The sequence below is a fragment of the Lathamus discolor genome, chromosome 22, assembly GCF_037157495.1.
Source record: "Lathamus discolor isolate bLatDis1 chromosome 22, bLatDis1.hap1, whole genome shotgun sequence".
In the NCBI taxonomy this organism is placed as follows: Eukaryota; Metazoa; Chordata; class Aves; order Psittaciformes; family Psittacidae; genus Lathamus; species Lathamus discolor.
Window position 1 is genome coordinate 4,818,266 of NC_088905.1, and position 23,925 is coordinate 4,842,190.

The 23,925-nt window shown below is 53.4% G+C and overlaps 2 protein-coding genes across 2 annotated transcripts in view; one reads left to right on the top strand and one right to left on the bottom strand.

Annotated features, from left to right (window-relative positions):
• The window catches only part of XPO7 (exportin 7), a 38,158-nt gene extending 22,410 nt beyond the window's left edge, over positions 1-15,748 (bottom strand). Inside the window, exons 1-5 of the mRNA XM_065659307.1 lie at positions 15,629-15,748; positions 5,158-5,304; positions 3,590-3,683; positions 3,050-3,216; positions 1,447-1,539 (exon numbers count right to left, since the gene is read on the bottom strand). Coding sequence (XP_065515379.1) covers positions 1,447-1,539; positions 3,050-3,216; positions 3,590-3,683; positions 5,158-5,304; positions 15,629-15,739 — 612 coding nt within the window. The 5' untranslated portion in view covers positions 15,740-15,748. The remainder of the gene's footprint in view (positions 1-1,446; positions 1,540-3,049; positions 3,217-3,589; positions 3,684-5,157; positions 5,305-15,628) is intronic.
• A 2,216-nt stretch (positions 15,749-17,964) lies between these two features.
• DOK2 (docking protein 2) lies at positions 17,965-21,960 on the top strand. The gene is made up of 5 exons (XM_065659303.1): positions 17,965-18,239; positions 19,261-19,548; positions 19,645-19,753; positions 20,118-20,299; positions 20,369-21,960. Exons 1-5 carry the CDS (start codon positions 18,063-18,065, stop codon positions 21,248-21,250), a joined length of 1,638 nt encoding a protein of 545 aa, XP_065515375.1. The 5' UTR covers positions 17,965-18,062; the 3' UTR covers positions 21,251-21,960.
• The last annotated feature ends 1,965 nt before the right edge of the window (positions 21,961-23,925 follow it).

The following is a 23,925-nucleotide window of genomic DNA, read 5'->3' on the forward strand; positions in this document are numbered from 1 at the left end:
CCAGCATTGCAGGAGTCTGCAGCTCTAACCACTGCGGACCTCGCTTCAATGTATGAACCATCACAACAACCCCATGGAGGCTGCAAACACTCCTCTTATAATGCAGGTGAGAAGGAGAAGCCCTGCATCACCCAGCATCTGGTGGCAGATCAGAACTGAACCTAAATTGCTCAGGTGCTCTAATGACTGAATTACCATCCCTCACCTCCTGCTATTGGATTTTAGGCTCTTTCAGGAAATGAGCATTATTTCCTCTATCTGTGGTCACTGCAGATCTCACGTGGGTCTGGGCTCATGGTGAATAAGCATTTCTCTTTTTCTTCACCAGGAGGCCACATGCCTTCCACCAGTGAACTGCTGCAGCACTGGGGACACTCAGCACCTCCGGGCAAGCCTGTGCAGTACTCACAGTATGAAAACTGAGACTTCCCAACAGTTTCCATCACTCTGCTTTATTTGTTCTGGGAGCTTATGGAACAAGCACCTCGGCAAACAGCTCGAGGAACTTCAACTGTCGTGCAGTGCAGTTGGAAGTTTCATCAGTTACCAAGAAAAGCCTGAAGAGAAGCCCCATGAAGGAGCTTTGGGATGAGTTTTGCCATGTACACACACAAGACCTCACTGATGAGCGGGCACGTTGGCACGTTTATTATTTTGCAAGTAATGGCAGTTTTAGACCTCCCCAGATGAGTCAGTGAATGCAGCCCTGAGCATGGCTGGCACAGAGCACACTCAGGAAGGAGTAGTAAACTGTGGCGGGTTTGATAGCCAAGAGCCTAGGAAGAGATTTCTGATCAGGCTTTAACTTCATTGCTTATTCTAGTATCAGCCTGTAGAGACTGGAATTGGGATAGGTGCCAGCTTCTGTCCTGTTCATCCTCCTGTAAGCAGGAGTGTAGCATTGGACAAAGATGCTGATAGAAACAGAACCATTTCTAGATGTCATCAGCCTTGCTTCTATCCCTGATGTAAGGAGGTGAAGGACCAGCCTCTGTGGAGATGGAGCTGCAGTTGTACAAAAGCCTGGGCATGGAAATGGTCACAGGGTGCCCAGAGAAGCTGTGGCTGCCACATCCCTGGCAGTGCTCAAGGCCAGGTTGGACACAGGGGCTTGGAGCAACCTCCTCTAGCGGAAGGCGTCCCTGCCCGTGGCAGGAGCTGGAGCTGGAGGAGCTTTAAGGTCCCTTCCAACACAAACCAGTCTGGGATTCCATGATTCTATCTCAACTCACATCAAAATATGGGAGAGGATGGAAGATGCCAGTGAAACAAAACAGTTTCTCAGGACAGGAGGTTTCAGCATCTCACAACAGTGACTGGGTAAAAACAACAACAAAACAAAAAAGAACACCACCCAACACAACATCCCCACACCAAAACCCCAACCAACCCCCAACACCACACAGCAGGACACAACAATATGAATGAGAAAATTGGGACACTTACTTCACTGAGGAAGGCTGTAGCACTTACTTGATTAATTTCATTAGTTAGTTGGGACAGGATTGTCACTCCTATGATGCAGTGCTCTACACTATCCTGGGAAAGCAAAGGTACAAGGAATGCAGTTAGCAGTGCCAGGGGGTTATGAAGCTTCACCAGCATACAAAGACCTTTCTGCTTGAAAGACTTGGAGACACATTTGTCTACAAGTGCTTTACCTTTGTAGTATTGTGACTGAAAAAACGCCACGAGCAACACCAAAAGAGAATTTTAAACATGCTTTTGAAATGCAGGATTTTGTGAGCAATGCAAAGGGGTCTGAAGAGTCGGGTGATAGAGGCTAATAAAACCAGGCTCCTTTTATTTAATGGTTTAATCAACCATCTTGTGCCTGGGCTCTGAAAGTGTTTGTTTTCCAAAAGTCAGTTTCATGTTAGCAGAGGCTCTGTGGGAACTTGAGTATTAAAACTGCCAGATAAAAACTCTGGGAAAGAAATCCTCCCCTTTCTAAACTCTAGACCTCAAACACCACAAGCAGCAGCTGACCAGGTTTCTCCAGCCACCCTCCTGCCACACAGAGCCTATCTTCCTGTGAAGGGACTCCATTCTCCACAGCCTGCTCAGCCTCTGCCTGCACTAGAGGTTCCCAACAAGGGGCCAATTGTGAGCTGAGCCTGTCACAGACACCTCCTCTCTCTGGGAATGTTAATCCATTTATCAACTGACTGCAGAGAAACAACCTGTGTTGTTCCTTTGCCCCAGTTTCTGTTCTGTAATAAATGATGTTTCCTTTCCCAGCTCCACCTTGCTTTGCAGATCCCCAGCTCAACTTGGCTTCAAGAGAGAAACTGAGGCATACTCAGGATTGGGACATGGCCACTTCTTTCCTGGACCAGCTCCTGATGACAGTCTTGGTATTTACATGATAATATCTGATAGAAGCCACTGGCAAACCTTGCTGAACCACAAAATCAAGGACAGCCCCCTGTACACTAGAGTAGCGAGAACAGGAAACCTGAGCAGGCAACCTTCCACCAGCCTTTTGGGTTGGGAATGAATCCCTTACACTGTGGTGGCAGCATGTATGTTTATGAACCAAGAGGCTCTTAAAGACAATTTGAAACAGGAACATGTTTAACACGCTGGTTTTGAGCTGTATTTTGTTAAGATAACTCAGCTAAATATCAAACACCATTCCCAGGCATGTGTCACCCTTGCAGTGAAGGGAAGCAAGTCAAGCATGGCACATTATTTCCCTCCTAGACAATGAACCCACGTGTTTACCATTTTGCACTCATCAGCAGGGTGTACTGAAGCTTGAAAGAAGAATTGTGCAACTGGAACGCTAGAAGATGGGTCTTAACCACTGCATACTAATGGTGGCAGCATCCAGAAATAAACCCCTGCCCCACCAAGCTTCAAGCTGTAAACCACTGACCTGTCCTGCCAGTTATCAGCTGCTCAGCCCTGGCAGTCACTATATTCCACCAACAAATGCCCACATGTAGGGCTGCACAGAGGATACTGAGGTGCTAAACAATAGCTGGAGGTGCACGGACTTGCCAGTGCCACAAGGTGCGTATCCATCTCACAAAGAAAATCTGACCTGTAAAAACCTTGTGACATCTGTGATCACGTTCCTGAAGACATATTCATCCTTCTGACAGTCAAACCAGCCCAACTTTGTGATCCTGGCATACAACTGGATTAGTGCTTGCGTGACAAACGTTGCCAGCTTTGGCCTCGTGGCAAGGTAGTTGAGCACATAGTTCCCTGAAACAGAGAGAAGTATCTGTAGAGGAAAACTTGGCAGAAAGGACGGAGATGGTAACACTGCTTTAGGAAAGCAGCGCAAAAAATAACCAGCAGGGGATCAGATACAAATATCGACCTTTTATTTGTGCCTTTAACATATGAAAGCTGCGGAACAGATCTGGGAAGTGGTTAGAAACAGGTGAGAGTTCTGCCCTACAAACCCTTGACACAGAACTCTCGATACACAGAAATGTTTCTTTGCCTTTTGGGCATCCTGTACCTCAGGATGTCCATGCAAAGCCCAGTAGGTTGCAGAAAACCTCCCATCCATGGTGAAAGCCCACAGGACATTCCCATTCGTGTGATTAGAAGAACTGAGGCTTGCACTTACGGATATCTATTCGCTGTTCCAATGGTAAGGGGTTGTTTGTGCGTGACACGAGCTTGGTAAGGCAGGTAGCTGCCAGCAGCTGGGAGTAGGATGACTGCAAAGAGAAGGTCAGAAAGCAAAACACAAGGAGGAGTTTACTGCACACGTCAGAAGATCAGCGGCAATTCTAGGGTTTAAGCTAATTGCTCTCTGGAAATTTGAGTTTACAGCATTCATTTCATTGGTAAATCTCAATACTTTCCACAGCATTTATTCTGTGTGTTTAGAGACACTAAAGGAAATCAAGTTAGTGCTTGAAGTGTTAAAGAAAGGAAGAGCTTTTGAAAAGCAGAAGACAACAGAACCACCACTGAAGGCAGGAGTAAACTGCAAGCATCAAACTACACCAAGTTACCTTAAACACCTGCCTGGAAAAGCCAATTTGCCCTCTGAGCCATAGGAGTACGTCACTGTGCCTTAAGAAGCATCTGTAATTTCCACTTGACCACTAAATACAGGTTAAACTTTGCTTCTCCCAGCACAGCACAGGACTACTGAGCTGTAACCTAAGTCAGACTCACAGATGATGGCAACCAACCACCTCAAAGCCTGGCTGCACCCAATTCCAGATCACAGTCGGGGAGATGACAAGCATTCTGTATTCTCATTTCTGGAATATACATACTGCAGAAAGCTGAGCGTCCAAGGTGCAGGAGATCCAACATTCCCAAGGATAATGATGATAAAGTCAGATCCAGACTGAACAAAAAAACCCACAACCCTCTGCAAGGGTCGGAGGGGCAATGGATCACACACAAAATGAAACGGCCCTAGGAGCTCCTCTAATTATATACATCTAAAACCTGATTTGTGCTCAGGTAAACCAGTCATTAGCTCGAACAGAAAAGCTTCAGTTTGGTTTGGACTTCAAATTGAACCAAAAGTGGAATCCTTTGCTGTGTGTACATTTGCTCAGCCTGTTCAACATTCTTTGTGCTGATGCAAGGTAAGAACCCAATGGCCACTTCAAAGAAGAAAGCTGAAAGCGCCAGGCAGGATTTTCTGCTGGCATCTCTGACATCCTTTCTGTAACACTAATTCTAAAGCACATGATCTGATTTTCCCTGTGTTAAAACTACTGGATTATTAAGACACTATAGCAGGGAAACATTCCAATGACACATTCCAGAAGCAGCACTGCTGGCTTTATCCCCACTGCACCTCTTTACACACACCATTTTCTTCCCCCCAAAGCCTCCAGAGCAGGCAGTGATTCCCAGAGTCTTTGAAATACCACTGCCACAATAATGTTTTCAACTTGAAGCTTGCCATATCTCATGGAAGCCTGGGAGGAATGCAACAAGGCCACCAGACATCCGAATTGACAACCATTTGTAGGAACCACTGCAGCAGCAGAATGAGCCACCAGGGCCAGGGCTTTTTTTGGCACAGGCTGCCCATGGATTGAGATACATGACAGCACAGTAGGTACGGGATATAAACACTGTGTATCACACCTTGAGGCTGTTTCCCTTATCAATGCCCAATACACCAAGACACCCTCTGGACAATTATATTGCTTTACATACACTCCCTCTTTCTAGAAGCAGCTGGCACTTGCTCAGGCAGTCAGGGCTGTTGGTGAACTCAACCAGGGCTTTCTCTGCCTGCAGCCGTGTCGCAGTGTCTGTGGTCTCATAGAGCTGCTTGCACAGGTTCTCTAGCTGGGCTAGGCTCTGGAACACAGGAAAACACAGCAGTTAGAAACGAGCAGTTACAGTTTAATTATGCAGCAGTTTAACCTGGGTTATAGGGATGTATATACATATACACGTACAACTTCACTGCACAAAGGGAAACACACCTCACCGCATGGCTGCTGGGGTCTGGAAAACCTTTTACACCTCATCCTATAACAAATCACCCTCATCTGGCCAACTGAAGGGAAAAAAACTCATCCTAAAGTCTAGCTTCTCTGTCATCCGGTGTCAAATCCCTACAAACTTCATTTATATTCCCTTTGCAGGGCATCATAAGGGAAGATTTCAGCATCCCAGGATGCTGGAAGGATCTCGTGTTAAATCTTCACATGCAAATACCTAAAGCAGAGTAGAGCAAATGAAGAATGAGATGGAAGCCTTTGAGCAGCATCTCTGTGAACGCTTCCGAAGGGAAATAAAACTACCAGGCTGATTCTCTGTGCTCAAACTGGAAAATACTTGCCATAAGCTGTGATCCAGGCAGATGGTTTCCCCCAGTGAAATCCTGGGTCTCCTAATGAAAAAGTGACTTCCCAGATGGATAGAAGTATTCCCTCGGGTTCCTGCTGCTACATTAACAAGCAGGTATTTTCACCTGCTTTAGGGCTCTGTTCTGAGCTTCCAGAGGTGAAGCATTCCAAGCTCAGCAGAACATTTGTGCTCTGTATAAGGAGGATACATTGGCTGCTGGGTTTAGCTTCAGAGGAGAGAGCTCTGCGAAGCTGAGTTGCTGACGGGGTCAGTGGTGGCTCCACTCCTTCTACATAAGCACAGCAGCTCCGCAACAAAAGCGCACACAAGCTTTGGAGGCTTGGATGCTGAGATGATCCTTGGATAAGACAGTGTCAGAAGAAACACAGGGGGACCCTTTGCAGATTCCCTTACCTTGCACCATATTCCAGAGCTCCGATTTGTTTATTCTTTTAAATTACAGAATCCTGGAATGGTTTGGGATGACATTAAGCTCATCCAATTCCAACTGCCTGCCACGGGAAGGGACACCTTCGACTAAAGCAGGTTGCTTTAAGGTCTCTTCCAAACCAAACCATTCCAGAACTCTATGATTTTCAGCGCTGGTCTGGAAAGCTGGAGATCATCTGCACAAGGGGCAGCAAGGAGGCGGGGATCATTTCCCTACAACCACTGGGCAATACTTACCCTTCCAAGAAAAAAATACTTTTTCCTGTAACGATTATGCAGGGCACGAGCTCTGCACACTCCAGATAAGGCCTAAAGCATGAGCCAGCAGTGTGTGAAACGGGGAGACTCTGGCATCCTGCTAGCACTGCACACATGGGCTGTATCAGCAGTGAGGGGAGGAGCAAACCAGCACCGAGGACAACTGCCACTGACCCAACCTCGTGGTTATTGCTCCTTGGAGAAGGAACAGATCCCAAAACTCTTTGGAAAAAGAACCAGGTCCTTTGCACCTCAGGAAGGCAGGAGGTGGCGATGGGAGCTCAGGGGAGCCCATGGCGATTCCCAAGTGTGGGGCAGCCCTTCGGACAGGATTCTGGGAGAAGTGCTGAGTCCCAGCAGGCAGCCCCAAGTGGCCGATAGCTCCTTCCCTGCCAACTCCTGGCCTTCTGAATTGCTCTTATCGGCTCCTCACAGGACAGCACTGAAATCCCAGGATTTCCCTACAGCTGCACACACCATACTCCAGCAGCACAAACTACCACAACCAAAGTACTTGCAATAAAAAATAAACCCCACTTGGTCCATTTTCTGCCATACATCACACTATAAAGGCTAAATGACAACCTGAACCACCAGTCATCTCCCAGCTAGGAGCACATGGCTCCAGTTCCTACTGAGAAGCCTAAACTGCAGCAGAGCTTCTCATCAAAACCTCCAGGGATGGAAGTTTTGCTGCAGCCCAACAACCTGCAGAGAACCAGGGGCTCCTGTCAAAGCCCTGCATGGGCAAAGCTCTGTCCATCACAGGCTGCACAGTCCAGAACAGGAATTCCCAATCCAGCCTCCCAGGAGCTCTGTATCACATCAGACACTGAAGATACAAGTTTTCCTTCATTGATGGCACCCCATGCTCATGGCCTTAGATGTTTGTGCACTGAGAGCAGCTGTGAAGCTCGGAACAGAGAAGTAAAACCCTAACCCATCAATCTCATTTATAGTACAAGCTACAAATAAAGCCCTTCACTGCTCACTCTTTTCCCCGTGGTGAAGACAAACAACATGTGATCATCTTTAAAATGATAAATACTACAAGGCGAGTAACAGCTACCTGAAAGGAGTCCCGGGGGAAGGCTGCAAAATTGATCCTGTATTACACGGCTGCTTAAGCACCGCTCTTCCCATCCAAGGGCTGCAGTAAGCTCTAGCCGGGTTTAGTTCAACAGAGTTTGACTTGGCCACACTGGGAGTTCCCACTTGAGAACACCCAGGAAACACACACTGGTGTGCTTGAGATGACAGAGGCAGACAGTGAGCAGGAGCCAAGAGCCAGCCCTGACTGCTTAGGGGGAGAAGGTAAGCAACAGCCCCATAGATTCAGCATCTGCACTGGAGTGTTCTGGCTTAACAAGATCCACCCAAACCCTGCTGCTGGTGGTGGTTCTTATATCCTAAAGGATGTGCATGTAGATCCTCCAGGCACACATTGTTTCCAAGACATTCCCTTCCTCCTGCCTTATGGTTAGTGACTCCCTGAGCCAGAGATCCTGCAACATGTTTAATACAGTTATTTTTGTCCCAAGCACATTCATCCATTTTAATATCCCCCAACTGATTCCCCCATATGTTGGAATCAAAGTCAGGTTCGGCAAGCGCCAGAGCAGGCAATGAGGGGTTTATGTCGCTGCTCACTATGGGCACGCAGCAGCCCCAGCAGCACTTACCCTTGCATCTCCAGGATGTGGCACCCCAATGGTGGGAAGAGACCATGACCCATTTTTCCTTTGCCTTGAACACTTTATGCCTAAGGAATAGTTATAGGAGAGGTGCTGGAGTAGCTCTGCCTTGGAGCCAGACTGAGAAAGCTGGGCTGGGGCAGCCTGGAGAAGAGAAGGCTCCTGAAGGGGAGACCTCAGAGCAGCTCCAGTGCCTGAAGGGGCTGCAGGAAACCTGGAGAGGGGCTTGGGACAAGGGCCTGTAGGGACAGGCCATGGGGAATGGCTTTAACCTGCCCGAGGGGAGACTGAGATGAGCTCTTAGGCAGAGGCTCTTCCCTGTGAGGGTGCTGAGGCGCTGGCACAGGGTGCCCAGAGAAGCTGTGGCTGCCCCATCCCCCCCTGACAGGGGGCTGGAACTGGATGAGCTTTAAGGCCCCTGCCAACCCAAACTATTCCAGGATTCTGTGGACAGATACAGTGGTCCAAGGCATCAGCTTTTGGAGTCAACGTGGCTTAGAGCATCGAGGGAAATGTGCTGTGCCTGAGGAGAGGTGACATTGAAACACCTCCCCTTGTCTTAGTTCAGTAAATCAGTGTTAAAGTTCACTCATTTCTGGAGCAATAAATCACATCCCGCTTTGAAGAAACACCCTCTACACCATGACGGATCTCTACTAAACTCAAGACAGCCATTCCCAAGTTCAATCCCCACTGATGCTGCTGAGGCAGTCATGAGAGATCCCTGTGATGTAATACCTGGGAACCGAGGAATTCCTCACTTCTACCCCAAGCAAGGCCTTTCTCCCAGTGGGAAGACTCGGCAGGGCCCTGAGCAAGGACAGCAGCACAATCAGCCTGCTAACTGCAGCAAGGAGGTTCTCCTCCACATCTGAGGATAAATAAGGCGAGGCTGGAGCAGCACCAACACCTTTACTCCAACAATGGGAGCATGAGTCACTCCTGGCTTTCTTTACTTTTTCATTTAACATGCCACAGCTAATACCCTGCTGCAGTGTTCCATGGATGTTTGTGAGCTGCTCATTAACATCCTATCTCTGTTGGTAGCTGCTCCTCTGACCATATGAGCTATTAAAGCTACTCAAGGACTGCTCAAACCCTCCAGAAACAGCAAAAGGAACCAAGCAAAATCCCCTTCAACTCATTGGTGAAACCAGTGTCAGGCACGGACATTATCGAGGGCCAGAGGAGAAACAACAGAACTGGCATTTGCCAGTACAATGTCCTTGGACTCTTAACTCCTGCAATCACTGTGTTCACAAACCCTCTGAATGGACAATACAAGGGCAGAGTTTTCCAAGAGGAATTCAACCAAAATACTCCGATGCTACAGCAGCAACACCCTTGTCCAAGGGGAATACAGTGAACAAGAGCACTTCGGTCAGGCTGATGGGCGCTGGAATGAGCCACATAAAAGGTGCACTGAAGTGCAGACATCACCGAAAATGCCACTGCAGGACAGACATAAACACTTTCCAGACAGAGTTGTGAGTCCACAGGGTACATCATGGAATAGTTTGGTTTGGAAGGGACCTTAAAGCTCATTCAGTACCAACCCCCTGCCATGGGCAGGGGCACCTTCCACTAGAGCAGGTTGCTCCAAGCCCCGTCCAAGCTGGATGCAGAGTAACAGATTAAAAGGATGGCAAAGAGTTAAAGATGATCCTGAAGCGGGGGTATTTAGCAGAAAAATGAGGCTATTTCTTTTATAAACTGACCTTACAACATGAGAACACACAGTCTGCTGGAAATCCTGCTCCAAGAGAGCAGAAGTTCTGCATTACAAGAAATCAAATTAAGATGCTACACAAGATAGTGCCTTCATCAGGCAGGTAAGGACACAATTTGCCTGTCAGATTCTTGTAAATACCTTCTGTTTGATTTGCTTGTTCCATTTTCTTGTTCTTGTGTTATTCATAAATTACACCAGAATACGGAACAATACATTAAAAGCTTTAATTTGAAAACTTCAGCTCAGAACCCACAATTACACTTTATGCAGGTGCTGTGAGCAGAGAGCTTTTATACTATACCCACAGCCTGAATGATCTCAAGTGAGGGGAGAAGGCAGAAGGCAATTGATAAAAGGGTGAAATGTGATTTTCTCTTCCAGTGCTAAAGCACAACTTTTTGCTTTGGAGCTGGGTGTTGATTTTACGCATGGAAAGCACGAGGTAAGTCCTGCTAAGCCAGCACACAGCAGAATGTTTAACCAGTGCAATACACTACACACAGCAGCGTCCTGGCATGATGCTCTCCTCTGCCCAACTGCAGCATGAACAAAACTGCAGAACACACATCCCAGAGCACCTACAGACAACAGAACACACACCACAGTGCAATCACTGGGCAACTGCCCCCAAAACCAGGTTAAACTGACAAAGAGCTGCTAAAAATTACTCTGGTTCACAGCACTCACTGCGAGGTGTTACTGCTCTGAAGTGCCGCACGTATTTCAGCCTGGAGAACTACTGCTTCCAGAGCAGGACAACAGGCAAGGGGAGGGGAGAAGGAAGACAAGGATCAGACTATCAAAGCACATTTATAACGAAGATCTTACATCACCTGATATTCAAAGTCTGCCACCAGTAAGGTGGCAAGCACCAGAGCGTGAAGCTGATGTTTTACCCTGACCATACCAGGGCAACGAGCTTCCCGCTGGCAACCCGTGACCAGAGTTAGCAGACACCATGAACAAACTGCACCTTTTGTCCTTAATGACAAACAAACCCAAAATGTCAAGCTTCTGCCGAGGTATTTTCTGGGTGGTTTAGCAGCTATCTTCCAACAGCATCTTTTGTTTGTTTGGTAGAACTAACCCAAACATCCTGTCCCTATAGGGACAGGCCAAGGCGGAATGGTTTTAACCTGCCAGAGGGGAGACTGAGGTGAGCTCTTAGGCAGTTCTTTTTTGTGGGGGTGCTGAGGCACTGACACAGGTTCAAACTCTCCCCCCCCACCAAAGGTTTAAGTCCTATATTCCTTGCACAGTCAGTAACAGGGCCAGAAAGGATCTATGAGCTGCTGGATACCTCCTCGATGGGCTCTGACTCCAGTCTCTGCCAGTTGTGTGAGCAAAGGAAGAACAAATTCCTTCTTGCAAATCAAAGCTGCAGCTGCACAGAGCCAGGCTGCATCAGCACTGCTACTGCACATCAAGCCAAAGATGCTCCAGATTTATGTTGGTTAAAATAAGTGTAACCTCACACACAGGTAACACTCTTGTAGAGTCTTGCAGCTAAGGTGCATGACCAGAAAGCATCACCAACTATTCACAACAGCCACCTGGAAACCACAGCTGAGAAACAGGAAGACAAAATTTACCATTTTGCTGGTGATTTTAAGCAGTAAACTTCTTGAAGTTTACTTCAGGAGACCTGAGCCCCACAGACTCACAAACCACCACTGTGCTGCCCAAACCAAGAGCAACGCGGCATTAAGAGTAATAAAGTTCTTGAGCTACAGAGCATCCAGTGTTCTCTTAAAATGATTAAAATGAACAAATCCTCCTTAATTGTATTAGTGTTGGCTCCCTGAGGGAACAGCTTGGTTGCTAACAGAGAGACCAGGCATCTGAGAACAGGCTCCCAGCCTGACCTGGCCACTCTCCTGCCCTTCTTTTCCTGCTGTGGCAGTACCCAGCTCACACCAATCCAAGCTTCGGCTCTCTTCTGTGCTACAGAAGGGGCTTTGAGATGAACTGTTGTAGATGGGACTGCAACCTAAACACAGAATAGCTCCAACTCACTGAATCCAGAGACAAAGCCTCCCCCAGGTCACGGTTTCACCCTGAGCCAGTCTCTCAGCAGGCTGCTGCTGAGTGTGAACACCCATAAAGCCACCACCTTCTCCTTTCCCACCTGGGACGCTTCAAAGCACCATCCTCCGGAGCAGAAGCATTGCTGTCACCCTGAGCTACGCATGGGACACCTCGTCTGCTACCTAAGGCACCTCTGAAGTACTCTCCAGATGCTGGCTGCTGGCCACGGAGTCCCCAGAGCTGCAAAGGAGCCACTTTTCTTACACTGAAGTCTGTCTGCCAAGATGCTGAGATACTGAAGTGAAACTGTACACCTCTGAAACCCAACTCCCAGCACACCTCCCACTGGAATTCTGCACTGAGCATCCCAACAGAGCACTTTAAAACAAGCACATAACTTTAATAATAAAAAAGGAGCCTAATTTGCAAAATAAATGCTGCCAGCTCTATTTTTAGGCAAACCAGTGTTTCCACCTCCCCAGGTCCAGAGTGTTCCCTTGGGCTATTCCGAGATCAACCCAAGCCCTTAAGAGCTTTCCGTGAGTCCAATGACATGGAGGAGGTAAAAGCTTGACATAAAACAAACAGAAAAGTGTTCTAAACAATCTGTATTTGGCAGCAAGTGCAAGGGTCTGGAGAGCTCTACTGGGAAACACGCAACCTGTGCTCCAGGGTTCCCTCTGCAGCAAGCTGGATATTAGAGAGTCCCAGAGCCAGGTATGGGCTTGTGCCTAAACCAAACCAACATCCTTTAGAATATAGAAACACAGAAGGGAAAACATCTTTAGGTCCTGGGAAGGATGGAAAAGGAATTGCCACAGGAAATGGTCTCAAAAACCAATACGTGGTAGATAGGACACCCAAGCATCATTTTATACGATGCTTTTTCCCCCCACTGAGCTTCCTCCACAACTGTACTGTGATGTACACTTCTGTCTGCAGCCCATCCGGTTCCGCTGGAGGTCCAGCAGAGAGAAACACTCAGCCCCAAACCTAGAATCACATAATGTGAAAATGAAAACAGGGGTTCAATTTCCTATTTAGATGTCAGGTCTCCTGTTGTCCTATGACAAGCAGCCACTCACTGCCCCAACTACTTTTATTTCAGGGCAAGCTGCTGCACTAACAGATGCAGAACCACCAACAATTTTTCATCAGTGCACCGATCTTTTTAAAATTCGAGCCAAATGAAATATTCCAAGTCACAGCGTCCTACAACAAACCTTCTCCCACAGGGATAGATAGGCACGTTCAGTAAGCGCATCCCAGTTGAGGGCAGCAGCATGGAAAACACCTAACGGGCTGGGAAAGTGGAAGAAAACCAAAGATGATATAAAGCTGTTTCCAAGAGCAGGGAGTAAAAAGGGAAGGGGATTCCTGTTTGCCCACAAAGCGACATCCTCACTGCTCTCGCTCTACTCCAAGTGATGCTTTACAAGACTTGGAACAAAGACTAATTCAAGGCAAGGTGGTAGGAGCTTTCTGAGGAGTGGAAAAATTGGTGGGGAGCAGTTTGCTTTCAGACCACAGGATTCCTTTTCAGCCACACAAAATCATCTGATTCTCTCTACCCCTGCCTCAGGATCACTGCAGCCTTTGTCTCCAGACACTGAAGAGTCCCCTCTCTAAGGGCTCCTCACCACAATTCCCACCAACAGAACTGGGGGCTCATTCTCAGTTTTCAGAACATGTTTTAAGGACAAGAACATGATATTCTCTTCCATTACAGCCTATGAAGTTTGTATCCTTACTGCTGCTTCACACTGTAAATAACTTCAGCACAGATAAAGTCTATAAATGGGTTTGTGCTTCACCATATATTAGCACAGCAGGTACAACGCCAGAAGCTCCACTGGGAACATGCAACACCCAAAGCAAAGCTCTCACAAAGCAGCAGCAAGACTTCCCAAACCTGCTGAAATCTGCACAGCTTCTGACAGCTGATATTTCCAGCTCCCTGTTCCCATTAAACCCAGGACCAACTCCCAAAGCATATGCCATAAACCAACTCTCTCAATTATTCACACCGAGAGTCAACATCTCCCCATGGCACTGAATAACTCAATAATTGCTGTTAAATGAACATGATGTCTAATGGGGCAACTCAGCTCAAGCCATGTCCCAGAGACGCGTGTTTCAGGCTACGGGAAGCCACCTCATCACAAAACCAATGTATTAATACACAGCACGACCTCCGCCAGCCACAAAACCCACAGCGAGTTTTGAAGGGGACCTCACAGCAGCTCTGAAGGAGCTTTTGCCTGGGGTAGAGAGAAGAGACGAGACAGTGAAAAGCCAGCAAACCCCATCCCCTGACAGCACCCAACCATTGTCAGTGCTGGCTGTCCCACATAGGAACTGCCCCCACCTGCAGGTGCGTTAACTGTATTTGCAAACCAGTTTTCCCCTGAGTGAAACATCTCCCAGGCTCCTGCTGTTACACTTTAACCAGGTGAACACAGCGACCGGAGCCCTGTGCTTTCAGCTCCAACTTCCATTTGCTCCAGTCCACATTTAACAAAGGGAAGCAGGGAAGGACGTGCGGTTCTAAAGCAACAAGAGCAGCCGCTTTAAGTGCTTTTGGGGTCAGGCTCCCCAGCTGTGCTCTAAAGGTAGGGCTCAATCAATTGGGAGTTTCTTGAGGAGATTGAGAGCCTGGGAATTGTTTTGATAATGCAGCAATTCCTCTCCTCCCCTGAGATTGCCCAAGAGACATTTGCCAGACAACCTGAGCGCGCCCGGCTCTGGCCTCAGTTAATAAACTGCTCACCCTTGTGGCTCACGGGGGGATCATGTGAAGAACGTATTTATTTAAGAGTTGCAGAGCTAATATGTAACCGGTGTGACTGGGGCCGAGCCGGGCTCCTGCACACTGCAAACCCAACGGGGTGCGAACACCCCCAAACTCACCGGCTCCTCCACCGGGGCCTGGTTTGACTCTGCCAGTGCCAGCACCGACCCTCCGCCGGTTTTGCCACCGCACCGCGCAAACCCGGCTGCTTAAAGCCACCGTCACCTTTATTCGCCTCCCAGCTCCTCTCCACGCACCGGGAGCTTGTTTTTACCACCCATCAAAGCGCTCTACTCCAGAACCAAGTCTCCTTTGCGGCTGGAAAACACAGAAGGCGAGAAGGCGAAGCCCAACGCTAGGGCGAGGGATGGCGGCTGCAGAACACCGGGAACGGGCCGGCAGGGACGGGCCGTGGCGGTGAGGGGGGAACCGGCCGCTCGTCTCCATGGCGGGGGACGCCCGACTCTCCGTGCTCCAAAGCTTTGCCACTAACACCGCTCGGAAACCCCGCGGCGGCGGCAGCGAGGCAAAGGCCGCTCCGCCGGTAGCACCGGCGGCTGCAGCCCCGGGAGCCGCCTTCCCAGCGGCCTTTCGCCAAGGGAAGGCCGGGCGGCAGGAACCAAAACCCGCAGGCCTCCGGAGCTCGCCGGTTTGCGCAGGCCGGAGCGGCGGGGAGGACACCGGGAGCCACCGGGCCGCGGGGCCTACGGGCCCGCTGCCACCATCGCCGCCAGGCCGGGCCGCACCGGGCCCAGCCGCGCCGCCGCCGAGGCCCGTGCCCGGGACAGGGACGGGCGGGCGAGGGGCGCTGCGCGGAGGAGCGGGGAGCGGCCCGGCCGCCCCGCAGCACGGCCCCGCGGCGCGGCCGCCCCTCACCTGCACATGATCCGCCATCTTGCTCCATTCATGCTCCGCTCCCTCCGCCTCCGCCGGGCCCGGCACGCCGCGGCCCCCCCGCCCTGCCTCGCCACAAAAGGCACAGCGCATGCGCCAGCCGCCGCGCCATGACGTCACGACGGCGGCGACGCAAGGGAGGGTTTGTTGACATGGCGCTTAAAGGGGACGCGCCTCACGCCGGGGTCCTGACCCAGTAACAGCAGTGCCCGGCGCTGGTGGGCTCATTGCCAGGACCGGTGCCCCCGGTCCCAGCGATCCAGTGCTCCCAGTACCGGTGCTCCCAGTGCTCCCAGTGCCCAGCACCAGTGCCCACAGTACCGGTGCTCCCAGTGCTCCCAGTGCCCAGCACCAGTGCTCCCAGTACCGGTGCTCCCGGTGCTCCCAGTGTCCAGCACCAGTGCCCACAGTACCGGTGCTCCCAGTGCTCCCAGTGCCCAGCACCAGTGCCCACAGTACCGGTGCTCCCAGTGCTCCCAGTGCCCAGCACCAGTGCTCCCAGTACCGGTGCTCCCAGTGCTCCCAGTGCCCAGCACCAGTGCTCACAGTACCAGTGCTCCCAGTGCCCAGCACCAGTGCCCACAGTACCGGTGCTCCCAGTGCTCCCAGTGCCCAGCACCAGTGCTCCCAGTACCGGTGCTCCCAGGGCTCCCAGTGCCCAGCACCAGTGCTCACAGTACCAGTGCTCCCAGTGCCCAGCACCAGTGCCCACAGTACCGGTGCTCCCAGTGCTCCCAGTGCCCAGCACCAGTGCTCCCAGTACCGGTGCTCCCAGTGCCCAGCACCAGTACTCACAGTACGGGTGCTCCCAATGCTCCCAGTGCCCAGCACCAGTGCCCACAGTACCGGTGCTCCCAGTGCTCCCAGTGCCCAGCACCAGTGCTCCCAGTACCGGTGCTCCCAGTGCTCCCAGTGCCCAGCACCAGTGCTCACAGTACCAGTGCTCCCAGTGCCCAGCACCAGTGCTCACAGTACCAGTGCTCCCAGTGCTCCCAGTGCCCAGCACCAGTGCCCACAGTACCGGTGCTCCCAGTGCTCCCAGTGCCCAGCACCAGTGCTCACAGTATCGGTGCTCCCAATGCTCCCGGTGCCCAGCACCAGTGCTCACGGTACCGGTGCTCCCAGTGCCCAGCACCAGTGCTCACAGTATCGGTGCTCCCAGTGCTCCCAGTGCCCAGCACCAGTGCCCACAGTACCGGTGCTCCCAGTGCTCCCAGTGCCCAGCACCAGTGCCCACAGTACCGGTGCTCCCAGTGCTCCCAGTGCCCAGCACCAGTGCTCACAGTACCAGTGCTCCCAGTGCCCAGCACCAGTGCCCACAGTACCGGTGCTCCCAGTGCTCCCAGTGCCCAGCACCAGTGCTCCCAGTACCGGTGCTCCCAGTGCCCAGCACCAGTACTCACAGTACGGGTGCTCCCAATGCTCCCAGTGCCCAGCACCAGTGCCCACAGTACCGGTGCTCCCAGTGCTCCCAGTGCCCAGCACCAGTGCTCACAGTACCAGTGCTCCCAGTGCTCCCAGTGCCCAGCACCAGTGCTCACAGTACCAGTGCTCCCAGTGCCCAGCACCAGTGCTCACAGTACCAGTGCTCCCAGTGCTCCCAGTGCCCAGCACCAGTGCCCACAGTACCGGTGCTCCCAGTGCTCCCAGTGCCCAGCACCGGTGCTCACAGTATCGGTGCTCCCAATGCTCCCGGTGCCCAGCACCAGTGCTCACGGTACCGGTGCTCCCAGTGCCCAGCACCAGTGCTCACAGTATCGGTGCTCCCAATGCTCCCGGTGCCCAGCACCAGTGTCTTCACAAGTGGCTCCCAGTTAACCAGCCAGAGACAAGCCTCGTTCCCCAGCAGCACCTGCACCAGTGCTCCCAGTGCTCCCAATGCTCCCAATGCTTCCAGTGCTCCCAGTTCTCCCAGTTCTCCCAGTTCCCCAGCCAAGGAGCACACCTTGAGCCCCCTCCAGCCCTGGCCCAGCACTGGGGTAGCATGTGGGGCTTCTTGGTGGTGGCTCAGTCCTGGTGCTGCCGGCACCCAACCAAGCACCCTTGGGTGCTCCTCATGGGGTGCCCCCACCGCTCCCCATCAGCCCCTGCTGTCCCCATGTCTGGACGCAGCCCCAAACCCCTTCCTTCCAGCTCCAAACCACCCTCCCCACTCACCCCCTTATCTCTTCCCACCTACGCCATGGCCAGTCTGGAGACCGGGGCTGCACCAGCCCTTACTGGGAGCACTGGGTCAGGCTGGGATTGCTGGGAGCAGGCAGAGGGGCAGAGCTGGGAGTTGTTACCCCAATGGAGCAGCCCTCGGAGCTGCCTTGGTCCCGTTTCCCAGCTGGGTAAACCGAGGCACGGTGCTGGCCGGGTGTGGGCTCACTGCCCGTTATGGGGAGCTCATGGGGCAGGAAGCCGGAGCTCAGCCATGAGGAGGAAACGGCAGAACCCAAAGCACGCGTCACACGTCACGACACGGCACGACGGGTGCGTGACCTCCGCGGGCGGCGGGACAGAGGCAGAGGATGCTGGTGGATGGGTGATGGAGGAGGCGGTGGTGAAGCAGGGGGTGCTCCACCTCCAGCTGCAGCAGACCTTTGGCAAGGTGAGGAGGTGGCGGTGGGATGCTCGGCACATGGGGGCCCGGCTGGCCTGGACGCGAGTGTTGTACCTGATGGGAATGGGATGATCCCAGCCGTTGGCTTCCCACCCATCCATCAGGTTTCCACCAGTGCGTTGGGCAAGGGGATGGGGACATTGCAAAGAGAACCCTCTCATTGGGACCCCCCCCCGGAGGATCTGCAGAGTGGGCATCAACTGCTGCAGCCCCCGGAGCATCCTGTCCTCAGGGGGGGTTAGCAACGGCTCCTGGTTGTGCAAGCACCCAGGGAACGGGCAAAGAAGAACCTGGGTCCCTATGGCCACCTGCAACTGGGGCTCAAAATGCTGCAGGCAGAGTGCAGGCAGGGCGCAGGGCGCAGGCAAGGTGCAGGGTGCAGGCAGGGTGCAGGCAGGGTGCAGGCAGGGCGCAGGGTGCGGGCGATGCGGAGGAGTTTGAGCAGTTCGAGACTTCCTCCGCCACCGCTTCCTCTCCCCGCGGCCGTTGCTGCCGCCTCGGGGCGCGGGTTGGGAGCGGTTTCTATGTTGGTGCTTCCAGGGAAGCTGAAGCGAACGAGGGCCCGGGTCCCTCAGCACTGCGGCTGTTGGATGGTGCAGGCACGGGATGGATCCCGGTGCCGGGACGCCGCTGGCTGGGGCAGCCTTGCCGCAGGCTGCGCACCGGGGATGCTCTTCCCCACCTCTGCCCCATCCTGGCCAACCTGACAGGGTGAGGGTGCAGGACCCTGCCTGGATCATGGACTGGTTTGCGCCAGCGTCCTCCCACATTGGAATTTGTGCGTGATTCCAAGGGGATAAAAACTCCTGGAAGGGTGACAGCAGAGCTGGCCAATGCTGGGCTTTCACCCCTGGAATCCTAGGATAGCTTGGGTTGGAAGGGGCCTTAAAGCTCCTCCAGCTCCGACCCCTGCCACGGGCAGGGACACCTTCCGCTGGAGCAGGGTGCTTTCCTTGTGGACACAAACAAAACCCCCTTGACCTTGCCCCCCCTGCTGCTCCCCTGGCAGAAATGGAGGAAGTTCTGGGGTGTCTTGTACCGGGAAAGCTCCTGCTCCATGGCCCGCCTGGAGCTCGTGGAGGGCTCCGCACCCGAGAGGCTGCGCAAGGGTGACAGCAGCAAGAGGCTGGTCAAGCTGAGCGACTGCGTGTACGTGGCAGAGGCGAGCGGCGACACCGCCTGCCCCAAGGACACCGTCCCCTTCCTGCTGGAGACCACGGACAGGAGGTACCTCCTGGCCACCGACGCCACCGAGGCGGCCGACTGGATCCAGAAGCTGTGCACGCTGGCGTTCCCGGTATGCGCTGGATAGGGATAGCCAGGCTGTGGGCAACAGCAGGTCCATGCGGAGGCATCCCGGGGGGTTGCTCACCTGCTGCTTGTCCCTGTCCAGAGGAGCAGGGAGGAGCAGGCAGCAAGCAAGGAGGGTCAGCAGAGCGCACTGGGCACCGATGGAGAGTTCTCCATGGAGGAAAACTGCCTGTACAGCTCCCGGGGCAAAGGTAGGTGGCGGGCGGTGGGGAAGGTGCCCTGGAGCCGGGTTTCCTGGCACAGGAAGGCTCTGCATTTCCTGCGGCATCGCATCACCCATTCCTGGGTGTCTCGGCCAGTTTTGCACCAGGGAGCAGCCCCCATCGTGGCTTCTTGCAGGCAGCGCAGTGGAAAGTCTCCTCCCAAAATAACATCTTCCTGCTCTGTGGTTTGGCAGCGCTGGGTTTTGCTGAGCTATCGCTCTGCTCCTGCATGGCCGGAGCCCGCAAGCCCTTATCGGCCGGACTACCACTTCCCTGCCACCACAGCACCTCTCTGGGCTGGGAGATGCAGCTCTGCTCCTTGCACGTGTTAACAACCCCTCTCCACCCCCAGCTGGCTCGGAGCAGGTTTTCAAGGTGACGGTGAGGGCCACCGAGTCCTCCGAGCGCTGCCGGCTCTGGGGCCGTTGCATCCTTCAAGCTGGCAAAGAGGCACTGGAGCTGCGGGATCCCCAGACCTTGGAGACCCTCTACAGCTGGCCCTACCGCTTCCTGCGGCGCTTCGGGCGGGATAAGGTAAGTGGGACCTGGGAAGGGTGGGCTGGGGTGGGCTGTGGTGCAGGACCTGATCCTGTCCCTCCCCAGGTCACCTTCTCCTTCGAGGCCGGGCGGCGCTGCGCATCCGGAGAAGGTAATTTTGAGTTTGAGACCAGGCAAGGCAATGAGATCTTCCAGGCCATTGAACTGGCCATCAACGAGCACCGGAGCCGGGGGGCCGAGGAGCTGTGGCAGGAGGATGATGTCCCCCGGTCCCATGGCCATGCCAGAATTCCCAGTTGGGCACAGGGGCACGAGGAGCTTGGCGGTTGCACCAAGTGCCCCTCGTTGGAGCCAGCCGGGGAGGGGAAGGTGGGGAAAGTCAAGCTGGGAATGCTCCTCAGCAGCTCCTCTGAGGCTGGGGAACCATCAGGCTCCTTCCTACCCTCCCATGGTGCCGACTGCCCTTACTCTGAGCCCTGCAATTCCCTCCGGAGGGGAAACCCCCCGGTGCTGGAGAAGAGCTGGAGGCAGGATGCTCCCGCCAAGGCGAGCACCGAGGCCGAGTACGCCGTCCCCTTTGATGCCATTGCCAAAGCCTTTGGAGCTTGCAAGTTCAGCAGTGTCGCCCATCACCCTGAGGATGCCCCCGACCCCCTCTACGACAGCATCAGCTTGGCCGGGGGTCAAGCAGGCAAACAGCCCCCTCCGCGCCCCAGTGCCCCCAAGCCTGAGCACATCTATGATGAGCCCGAGGGCCTCTCCTCTCACACTGTCTACCATGAGCCCAAGGAGGTGAAGGGGGAAGCGTGGAGGCTGCAGGCGGCCCCGGAGGAGCCCACGGGGAACGAGTACCCCTACAGCGCACAACGGGATGACTACGCCGTGCCCAAGAGAGCGGTCCCCCCGCGGCAGCCCTTCCTGCTGCAGGGCAAGGAGTGGCTGGGGAGCACCGACTATGACAACGTGGTCCTCAAGTTCGCCAAGTAGAACCTGCAGTGAGCGGGAGGAGGATGGAGAGAGGAGAGGAATCCCCGGTCCGGCAGCTGGTAGCACCCCACAGCGGCACCCCCACCCCCGGCACAGCGGAGACCCCCCCCAGCTCAGCGCACCCATGCAGGGGATGGGGTGAAGCGCTCCTCCTCCCGAGCATCCCTCCTCAGCGGCGGCACATCTGGCCAGCTGCGGGACCGGCAGCCGAGGATGCGCCCGCTGGGGGGCACTGTGTGCCCGCAGGACCGGCAGGGAGGCAACAGACGGGCAGGGACCCCCCCTTCAAACGCCCCGCTCCTCACCCGGTCAAAGCTTGAACCCCAGCGCTGCCTGCTGCGGACCCCCTGCACAGCCCCGGGGTGCTGAGCCCCATGCTGGTGGGTGATGCTTAGACCGGGGATGCACGTCCCACAGTGCAAGATGCAGCTGGACCATTTACAGCCTCAGGTTGCACAGCCCGCATTGCAAGACGAACCTGGACCATGCACATCCCTGGGATGCACATCCCGCACTGCAAGATGCTGTAGGTGGCCTGACACAGCCTGACTTGCTCTGAGTCAGCCTCTTCCTCCTCCTCCTCTCCCCTTGCCAGGGGACATCCAGCCCTGGTGTGTGTCCCCTGGCAGGTCTTCTATGGAAGGCAAAGAAAAGGCATGAATTATTTATAATCTCTTTCAATCAAATAAATGCTTAGGTGCTTGAGTTAATTTCCTGGATCCTGAAAATCCAAAGTGCCGACTTTTAATAAGGCAAATTAAGAGCTTTATATATTACACTGATTAAAGCTCTGTATCCATCTATCACATGCTGGATTGAAGGGAATGGGAAATGTTGGGGCCCGTGCCCTCCTTCTGCAGGCAGTGGTGGGCTCTGCTCCCTGCCCCAGCCAGGACCACACAGGTCACGGGGATGCTGCCTGTGCAGAAACACCTAAAATTGGTCCAAAACCGAGCAAGAACAAGTCTCAGGGAGGTTTGAACATCAGCCCAAGGAAGAGCATGGAGCCAGGCAGGTCTTGCCATGCCCTGAGACTTCCTGGCTGGCACAGGCAAGGTTTAAGAGGCGGCAGGGTGGATTGAGGTATGAGAGATGCTCCTCAGCCTATGGCTTCCCATCCTTTCCCAGGTCTCTCCCTACATCAGCAAGACATGATCCCTTGTCCACGAGTGGGCTGATTCCCTTCTCCAAAGCCCGGGCAGGAATGGGAGCATCCAGCGGTGCCCCTGGCTCAGTTAGCTGAGTGATGGGGTCTCCTGACGGTGTGATGCCATTCAGCAGGAATCAATTGCTTAAGCATGTGCTATAATGAATTAGTGCTGATGATGGAGGTTATTCATTATTAATCAGTGTTAACACACTCCTCTCCTGAGCCCGCCCCCACCGCTATTTTTCTTCATTAACCAAAGAAATAGAAACACCTTCCAGACTCTGCTTCCAGATCCTCCGGGTGTAATGAGATTTGCAGCAGGGCAGCAGGCTAACGAGGATGGGATGGCACTAATCCCATTCCACAGAGGCAGCAGCAGGGGCTGGGGGGGGGGGGTGCTGCTGGAATAGAGTCCTCACAGCATCCCCTGCCTGCCCTGGCTGTGTGGATGTGGAGGTTTAAGGTGGAAAAGGGGACATATCCTGGAATATCAAGTCCAGGAAAGGAGGCTGGAAGGGCTGAGAAAACAAAATCAATGGGAGGGAGGGGTGGAAGAGATTACAGCTCAAAGCCCTGGACAAATGGAGAGTTTTAATCTGATTAGGGAGTTATTGTCATTATTGTGTTATGATGATTATAAATCACAGCTCATGAAAACAGATTTGTTCTGAGCTTTAAGAGTCTCCCCTCTCCACGGCTTCCTTCCAGGAGCGAAGCAGAGCTGCATCCCAGGGTAAGAACTATGGATCAGGGGTGTGCAGAAGGCCAGGAGCATCCCGGGGGAAGGCTTGGCAAGGCTTGAAGAGGCAGAGCAAGGAAAGAGGGGCATGAGGGTTGCCAGGATAGAGAGAGAATGGGGAAATAAGGAAGGAGCAAGCTCGCTGAGCAACCAGGATGGGGATGCTGCTCATGGCCAGGAGACGATGCTCCTGGGGTGAGCCCCCCCAGGACCATTCTCCTCTCCCTGGTCCACACACCTCGTTGAGGCAGCTCCTTTTTCATTCCTGTCTCCTTGGATTAGAGATGTGCTCCTTTTGCTCTGCAGCCGGATTGCAGGCGCCACGCTGCAGCTGCAAACTGCATTAGTGTCTTGCCAAGGAGGTCCTAATGCTATTAGGAGGGAGGCATTAGAGGTGCTAAATGACAAGCCTCTAATCAGCCCTGGGATTTATCAGTCCCAGGCCTTGTGCAGGGTGGAGCAGGGCTCTTCATTCAGAAAAATTACCTAATTGGGAGGGTCTGGATTCTCTCCGCCTGTCTGCCTTCCGCAGCTCCTGGTGCCTCCCTGGCATGGGCACCAAATGGAGCTGCTGCCAAGGCTGGAGGATGAGGAGCTGGGAGGTGGCCAAGTGGAGGCACAGCAGCTCCTCGCGCCATCCAGCCTGCTTTTTCTTCTCTTTTGGTGGCTTGAGAAGTGCAGGAGTGGTCACTGCTGAGGACGGCAGCAGTCCACAATATATGGGATAACAAGTGGGGAAAGGAGGCTGTTTTCATGCTGTCTGGGCGCCCATACAGAGCGGGGCTG

Bases quoted from the DNA above. Each gene is read 5' to 3' on its own strand.
- DOK2 (XM_065659303.1), top strand. From the start codon at position 18,063: ATGAGGAGGAAACGGCAGAACCCAAAGCACGCGTCACACGTCACGACA. The intron at 19,549-19,644 runs GTATGCGCTGGA...GTCCCTGTCCAG, and splicing joins TGTGCACGCTGGCGTTCCCG to AGGAGCAGGGAGGAGCAGGC. The intron at 20,300-20,368 runs GTAAGTGGGACC...GTCCCTCCCCAG, and splicing joins GGCGCTTCGGGCGGGATAAG to GTCACCTTCTCCTTCGAGGC.